Source organism: Neodiprion virginianus, chromosome 5 (genome assembly GCF_021901495.1).
Source record: "Neodiprion virginianus isolate iyNeoVirg1 chromosome 5, iyNeoVirg1.1, whole genome shotgun sequence".
NCBI lineage: Eukaryota > Metazoa > Arthropoda > Insecta > Hymenoptera > Diprionidae > Neodiprion > Neodiprion virginianus.
In genome coordinates, this window is record NC_060881.1 from 10,301,975 (window position 1) to 10,310,168 (window position 8,194).

An 8,194-nucleotide genomic window follows, 5' to 3' on the forward strand; every position below is an offset into this window, starting at 1 on the left:
CCAACCTAGCTGGTATCACGAAAAGCCGAGCGTTGGAGATCTCCCTACTCATCTCTGGTACTGTCAGTCAATTTTCGAACACGGCCATACTAGTCTGTCTAATCGTAAGGCCTGAACCAGCCCCCTGACACTCACCACTGCTCGTCTACTAAAAAATTGTACGCGTCTTGGCCCCGTTTTTTTAGTTCCTCCACCTGGCGCTAGTAGACTTCTGACACGCTCGCTGCCCTCGGTGAACGCGCGCAAGCTCGACAGGTAACTACTAGCGCCATCAGTGGTGGAAATTGGCGGCAGAATCGAGGGACGTTTTGCGAACCACTTTTGGAAGCGTGTGTCAGGGGGCTGGCCTGAATCAGAGAACGAAGAACGGTCAAGTGCACGTAGATCTAACTTATGAATTAATATTAAAAAATTTGATGAAAACATGCGCAAGGACAACGAAATGAATTATTGATAGTTCAGAATATCTGCGTAAAAAATGCGCGGCTTATTACAAGTGTAAGGAGTGTGTTGCGATAATATCCGAGGGTTATAACCTCAAAGCGACCACAATATCACCAAACTTAACCTTATGTACCCTAATTAACTTTGCACGATCAGACCTATTGAAAGTTGTATTATCATTGCTTTTTAAAATCGCATAAAATAGTTGTAGATGACTTACTTTTAAATTGTACCGATGAATCACGACCCTTGTGTTATCTGTTTCAAACATTGTTCTTCAACTGCTATATTTTGTAAACAAGTACCAGCAATCTGTCCCGGATGTAATGCTACTATATTTGAATACTTATTGGAACCGTTCCGTCTACCGAATCCCTTTGCCAACGCCAGGGAATATCCAGTGACGGTTGTACTAAGACCATCACTAGGCGATTTCTTGAACGATTACACGATCACCGATGATTTGCATATTGGTGTGGTAGATTCTAAAGGAAATATATTCGAGTATGATAAACCTGGAGTGATAAAGAACGACTTTTCTAACTGGTTAAGCTGTTTGGCGTTTGACATTGTACCTGATTCCTGGACGGATCATTGGGACACAACAATACAAAAAATATCAAATGACGAAAAATGGTCTCGCCAAGATTATAACCAAGATTCTTTCAACTGCTTCAATTATGTACTTGAATTTTTAACTCAATTGAAGTATAGTGGTGCGTTATTTGCTAGTAAGGAAGAATTTTGTGAACGCTTTGTTATTCCTAAAATTCAGGATGCTCTGAAGTTTGTCACCCTTTACAGACAGCTCAAATATGTGGATCATTTTTGCTGAAATACTATAGATTTGCTTGTGTGAGTTATCTCTAATATAAATCCTCGACCTTTGTTAGAACTAATATATAACTCAGTGATCACTTCCAGATAATTAAAAAAAAGATTTCTCTCCTGTTTGTAGTGCTATCATAGCTTGATTGACATACTGTCTTTAATTTTGATCAAAAATTAAATTTATGCTAAGAGAAATTGTGAACAATGGTTATCTCTCAACTAAGAAACTGTGTATTCAAATTTAAACATATACAACTCTATCGGCGGTGTATTGGAACAGTAGTTAGTGATAGTAACTATGAAAAGTTTGACGTCATCGTCGTTGGAGGTGGGCATGCTGGGACAGAGGCATGTGCTGCGGCAGCTAGAATGGGGGCCAAGACTTTGCTCGTTACTCACAAGAAAAGCACTGTCGGTATGTTGGCATAAAAGTCAAGAACCCGTTACCAAACTACAAGAATCCCAAAAATAATCTAATTCAAATTTAGACAACATAACATATTTGATAAATCTCAGTTCAACACATTGATATAATTTAACACAAAATCATTAATTTTAAATTTTACCATGACTTTGAAAACAAGTTATATTTTGCTTTATGATGGTATACTTAATTTCAGCCAATCTTATTAAAGTCGTGAAGTCACGATTTTTTTTAAAATCAACATTATTACAAATAGTGTTACAATTACAACTTTAACCTCATGATTCTAATTAGTGTTTTCTTAGTACAGGCGAAATGTCTTGTAATCCATCATTTGGCGGAATTGGAAAGGGTCATCTGATGCGAGAAGTTGATGCGTTAGATGGAGTTTGCTGTCGAATTTGTGATAAATCAGGAATACATTACAAAATACTGAATCGAAGGAAAGGACCAGCAGTGTGGGGTCTTAGGGCCCAAATAGATAGAGTATTATACAAAAAGCATCTGCAGGCTGAATTATTTTCTGCAAAAAATTTACACATATCTGAATCTCCAGTTGAAGATCTCATACTACAAGGAGATTCACCTAAGTGCTGTGGCGTTATACTCAGTAAGTGTGATTCTTTTGAATATACCTCCAGTGGAACTACCATTTGAATCACCATGTTGAATGATCAATTTTATTTTCACAGAAGATGGAACCAAGGTGTTTGGAAAGTCTGTTGTCATCACAACGGGAACTTTTTTAAAGGGCCAGATTAACATTGGTTTGGAAAAGAGACCTGCTGGGCGATTAGACGATGAGCCTAGCATTGGCTTGGCTAATACACTTGAAGACCTTGGATTTAGAATGGGAAGGTTAAAAACTGGTATGTAAGCTAATGTTCAAACTCATTTTCCTTATACCTAGCAAGTACTAAAAACGACTTGACACAAATTTTGAGCTGCTATGTATCACCAATGTTGTCCTTTGCCAGTCATATTAAAGAGATCATAAATCTGTCAAATATTATTTCCCGATTCAAGGATTTGTAACCTATTGAATTCACTGTTGTATATTATAGTGTGTAAGGTTCTATATGTCTGCATATTTCTTAGACCTAGGCTTACGAGTGATTCAAAACATTGAGTAGATCATAAATCATTTAAAAAATCCTGCTTTGTTCAAGCACTAAAACTGCAAAAATGTAAACAATTACAGTCCGACCTCTGAATAGTACCCCTCTCTCAATAGTTCCGCTTCTCCAGTTTTCTTTGCAAACTGTTCCTCCTACTACTCAGCGAACTAGCCGTGAGCTCGAATTTCGTATACCTACTTCTCAATAGTTTCGTCAGTCAAAACTTTTTTTCATTGGTATTTCGAAGCATTAGAGCGATTAGAATTATTGAGAGATGAGTGTAAAGCCTCACTGACCAGTGCAGTGGTACATAGTGGGGGAACACCGATTCATGGAAAAACTCTTCCCTTTTCATCCCTGCTTGAGACTATTGAGAGGTCAGAGTGTACCGCCTGATAAATCTCAAAACGTGAATGTATAAAGCGTCAGGTATATTTAGCCAATGCATTATTTAGATATCTTCATTCTCATTTTCTCAAAAAATGCAAGTACAGGTTTATCTTGTTGCTCAGGTACCCCTCCAAGAATCGTGAAGTCTACTATCGACTTTACACAATGCCAATACCACCCTCCAGATAATCGGCCGGAGCCGTTTTCATTCATGAATGAAACTGTGTGGATAAAGCCGGAAGATCAGCTGCCTTGTTATCTGACATTTACCGGAGAAGCAGTGGCTAAAATAGTTAGAGATAATCTACATTGCAATAGACACGTCACTGAAGAAGTAACAGGTCCTAGATATTGTCCAAGCATTGAGAGCAAAATTCTTAAATTTGCATCTATGAAGCACCAAATTTGGCTTGAGCCGGAGGGACTTGACTCACCGTTGATGTATCCAAGCGGTCTATCTTGTACTTTACCGGCAGACAAGCAAGTCGACCTTGTCAGATGTATGATTGGTCTAGAAAATGCTGAAGTAGGTAAGATTTATTTCATGAATAAGTTTCATGATATATCAAGGAAGTTACACAAATATATATTTAGACATCCCTATAAAATCAATATGTAGTGAATAAAACGCAGAAAATTGCTTGAAATAAACTGTCATAATTATGTAAATGATACATCAAGAACCAAGGTGTATAATTTGTCATTCTTAATTGAACATAAATACTTTTCTACAGCACAACCAGGATACGGTGTTGAGTATGATTACATAGATCCAAGAGAGTTGACTTATAAGTTGGAGACTAAAAGAGTTGAAGGACTCTATCTAGCTGGTCAAATAAACGGAACTACTGGTTACGAAGAGGCTGCAGCTCAGGGAATAGTTGCTGGAGTAAACGCAGCTGCCAAGGTAGCAGAAGAAATAGGATTATTTCATAAACAATTAATATCTTCCATTTAATGATTACTAATTTGTTGATTTCGACAACATTCACAGGTACTGAACAAACCACCGCTTATTATCAGCCGAACTGAGGGCTACATTGGGGTTCTAATAGACGATCTTACCACTCAAGGAACATCAGAACCTTATAGGATGTTCACCAGCAGAGCAGAATTCCGTTTGAGTTTACGACCAGACAATGCAGATCAGAGGCTAACCGAGAAAGGTTATATCTCAGGATGCGTATCAAGGGAAAGGTTAACGAGGATGCAGAATATTCGAAGAAAGCTAAGAGAAGCTGAAGATCTGCTGAAGTCTGTTCAACTGTCAATTGAACAGTGGCAAAAGAAATTGGGAATTGAAATGAGCAAAACTTTTTCATGCAGAACGGCATTTAATATGTTGAGCATAACGAACTATGGCCTTACCCTTGATGATTTACGGAAATGTTTGCCCGATCAATTAGCTGGACTGGATAACGATCCTATACTACATAATAGACTAAAGGTATAACTGTCAGAGATTTATGTTTGGATTTTAAGGTAGTGTAACAGTCCAGATGGAATCAGAAGGGCTTTACATCCAAAATATGGATCCAATTGAATTTTCTTCACACATTCGTATTCATTTGGTCCAGTGGAAGAGTGCTCGGTTCAAAACATGGTGAAAATCAGTGAACAATTATTCTATCTCGACACATTAATTACTTACAAAAACTGAAGCTGCATCCATGCATCTTGTGTCTCACTCAGCCCATCGGTGGCTTTGGTTTATGTACGCAAACAGAGTGTTGAAATACAACAGTCGTTCACCGATTTTTACTATTTTTGGAGCTGCGCACTCTTCTGCTACACTACGTGAATACATGTGTAGAGGGAAAATTCGATTGACCCATATTTTAGTGTAATGCTGACCCTTTTAAATCTCGACCAGACTGATACGCCGCGTTAGCAACAAAAATGCGTCTGAATAAGGAATTTATCAATTTTGAAACTACAACTAATGTAGAATATAGTATAAAAAATATTTAACTAGTTTTGAGATGTCCAGTTTGGTATCAACAATTGTAAAAAAATTCGTATATGTGTCAGCATACTCATCACTTACCAAAGTCATAAATTCACCAAAATTTGATGCATCACGTAGTTTTTATTTGATCGTTGAAAATAAATGTTTCACTCTTGTAAATTTGTTAATACAGTTCAAGTTTACTTACTAAACCACTAGTAATTTCATTTTCAGTGATATTTTTCATCGACGGACGTCATTAGACATGATTAGACATATTAGCCTGAAAATCCATAAAAATTATAAATATTAAAAAGTCCTGTAAGACTTACATGTATACGATCGCAACCATTATGCAAAATCTTATAATTGGTTTTAGATCCAAGCAATATATGCGATGGCAGTGGAAGATCAAATGCGTGACGTTAACGAAGTAAGGAAGCATGAGGAAATGCTTATTCCCCCAGCGATTGACTATTCAGTGTTAGTACATAGCATAGATATTGTGTTCATATCATAATTTCCGAAGTCTTGAAAAATGTAATGATTAATTTTATCCGTTGTTTTTGATCTATCTTTTATTTTATTCATACAGGTCTGCCTTGAGTTTCTCGTATGAAGAGAGGGAGAAGCTGATGATAGCTCAACCTCAAACTGTGAGCTTTCTTGATTCTTACACGAAACCTTAATTCTGTTGCACCTACATGTAGTACAGTCAAATTCATATTCTCAACTATGACGATTTTACCTATAAAGCACATTGACCTTTTGAGCAATCGATACGAAAAATTCAATTGACTGTAAAAACCCAAGTATCGGTAAATCTAAGCAGCCATTTTATTCTCAATCGTTAATTTTCAATTGATTTTTTGATGAAGAGTTCATAAGTACCTTATTTCGTGGATATGCGGCACATGTCACTTCTTGTCATAGTAGCTTGGCGCGCTTTTTAAAAAAGATAAAAACTTCCAAAAATAAACTTTTTTTGTTCCATATTCTTTTTACATTGTTTACTAAAAAATTAATTATAAAATAACAATTGATGTTAATCCATTTGCATTGTGAGCCTAGAACAAATACTAACTTTGCTTCCCTGCTATTTATGATCTATTACCAATCATTTTAAAGACAACTTGATATCTAGAAATGCCAAACGGCGTTTTGAAAATAAAATAGCTGCTTAGATTTAATCGATACTTGGATTTTCGCTATGGCTTGATTTTTCTTTATTGCTTGTACCAAGAGTGGGCTCTGTACACTGGTTAGTATAGAGATTAGTGGCTCTGTAGGTGACATTTACCGAGCTCGCACCATATTCGCCTAATTTAACTACTCTTAGACTTACCCATAAATTAATTCGTCGAAATTCCCGTTTCAGATAGCCGCAGCCAGTAGAATACCTGGAGTTACACCATCGGCAATACTGCGACTGTTGCATTACGTGAAACAGAAACCTGACATTGGGTCGATGCAGAGGTAACAACATGCATTGATAGAATGAAAATAAAGCGATACTATTTCTATTCCTTTCGTTTAAAAAAATCTTAATAATTGGTCACAGACGAATTTATCAAATTCTTGGTTAAGAAATTATTGTTTTGCTAAAAACAAAGTTCTGTTCAAATACATTAATTCTGTCTGTAAATTGATCTTCCTGGCATTTTACAATTACGAAATCTATTTCTATTTTGAAACATGACCATAAAATCTGACATTAAAAAAGACACGTGATGCAGCTGTATAAGCACAATTTCCTCCTCATTGATTGATTAGATGATCGTCTTGCGCCCCCTGCACATGAATATTTTTATTGCTTCATTTTCCTGACAGCGCTGCAGCGCTTTGACGAACTGCAAGGTAACTGGAAAGGAGGGTTACGTTAACTTCGTTTTATCAACAAATACAATCACATACACTGTGTACTAGTTTAGTAGGTGTATTGTATCTAACAACAAGCTATATGCGTAATAAGATATTGTAAATTGTGAGATATTATTGGAGAAGGATATAAAATTCTGAAGAAAAACTTTTAATCGCCATTTATTCAATTAAACGTATATACCGTAACATGTAAATACTGTTTATAATACATCATAGGAATGGTGTGAACAAATCGATATATTATTCGTGGTTCATGAACCGATTACGCCAAGTGGTACACGCGTTATATACCACTGTACTTTCCACAAGATTGTGATCAGATTACAGGGTGCGTTTGCTGGAATTCGACAATTATTTATACTCGACTGTTTCAATTATCCTGATGTGCTACAGATTTAAGGTATGGACTTACGTGTGTGTATATTATTATCCTACGTAACGGTTTACAAATTTTTCTTTTGATTTATAAATATGTTTCGTTTACATGTTAGTACTATTCTTTGTCCATAGTTGTGTATTAATTTTATTATCTATAACCACTGGTTAATGGTGTATATATACTGTATGTTAGGGATAGTGTGTATTATTATTACTACATTTTTTTCATATAAAAGCAATTTTTAAACAATTTCAATCATGTGACATAAAATTTACTCGACAATAATGTTTACATTTATAATACGCTTAAAAATAATAGCGCAGTGTACTTTGACCAGACGTAAGTATAACAAATTAATTTTCTGAGAATTGATACCTCTTTACTCGAAAGCTTATCATACTATGTATATGTATGTATAATGTTCGCAACATTTATTAACACCTAGTGCTGCCTTCTTTATTTTCATGTTCGTTTCCATATGTGATTAAATGACCAAAGAAAATTCATACGTGGTATGCTTCAGGGTTTACAAGATTACTGTAACACATGCTATCTTGATTTTTCCCTCCTTTGGCTAATCATTCTTATTTGCACTTGGAACTATGTAGGGTTGTAACGTTGTGAAAAATTTATTTCAGAAGCTTATCCTATACATACATCTTATCATCAATGTTGTTTCAAATATCGACCGGCATAAAATACTGGCAAGCCACCGTACATTTAATAGATAGAATGACTAATCCTAAGTGAACTGTATTGTGTACATAGGCAGAAAAGAA

The 8,194-nt window shown here is 35.8% G+C and overlaps 2 protein-coding genes across 4 annotated transcripts; both read left to right on the forward strand.

Moving 5' to 3' along the window:
• Positions 1 to 326: 326 nt before the first annotated feature.
• On the forward strand, positions 327 to 8,194 carry LOC124306358 (protein MTO1 homolog, mitochondrial). 3 transcript variants are annotated; one of them, XM_046766966.1, is made up of 11 exons: positions 327 to 498; positions 1,403 to 1,690; positions 2,010 to 2,309; positions 2,392 to 2,568; positions 3,330 to 3,737; positions 3,942 to 4,114; positions 4,202 to 4,654; positions 5,535 to 5,638; positions 5,751 to 5,811; positions 6,534 to 6,631; positions 6,986 to 8,194. In XM_046766966.1, exons 2-11 carry the CDS (start codon positions 1,480 to 1,482, stop codon positions 6,999 to 7,001), a joined length of 2,001 nt encoding a protein of 666 aa, XP_046622922.1. In that variant the 5' UTR covers positions 327 to 498; positions 1,403 to 1,479; the 3' UTR covers positions 7,002 to 8,194. The 3 variants fall into 3 exon arrangements, with proteins under 3 accessions (XP_046622922.1, XP_046622923.1, XP_046622924.1); XM_046766967.1 differs by lacking the exon at positions 327 to 498 and having other exon boundaries at positions 1,459 to 1,690; positions 6,929 to 8,194; XM_046766968.1 differs by lacking the exon at positions 327 to 498 and having other exon boundaries at positions 1,549 to 1,690; positions 2,005 to 2,309.
• On the forward strand, positions 492 to 1,279 carry LOC124306361 (MKRN2 opposite strand protein). The gene has a single exon (XM_046766980.1). It carries the CDS (start codon positions 680 to 682, stop codon positions 1,277 to 1,279), a length of 600 nt encoding a protein of 199 aa, XP_046622936.1. The 5' UTR covers positions 492 to 679.

What these genes read in the sequence shown, in the direction of transcription:
- LOC124306361 (XM_046766980.1), top strand. Translation starts at nt 680, where the DNA reads ATGAATCACGACCCTTGTGTTATCTGTTTCAAACATTGTTCTTCAACT.
- LOC124306358 (XM_046766966.1), top strand. Translation starts at nt 1,480, where the DNA reads ATGGTTATCTCTCAACTAAGAAACTGTGTATTCAAATTTAAACATATA. An exon ending in GTGCTGTGGCGTTATACTCA is followed by an intron (nt 2,310 to 2,391) that starts GTAAGTGTGATT and finishes TTATTTTCACAG; the next exon opens with AAGATGGAACCAAGGTGTTT. An exon ending in AATGGGAAGGTTAAAAACTG is followed by an intron (nt 2,569 to 3,329) that starts GTATGTAAGCTA and finishes CTTGTTGCTCAG; the next exon opens with GTACCCCTCCAAGAATCGTG.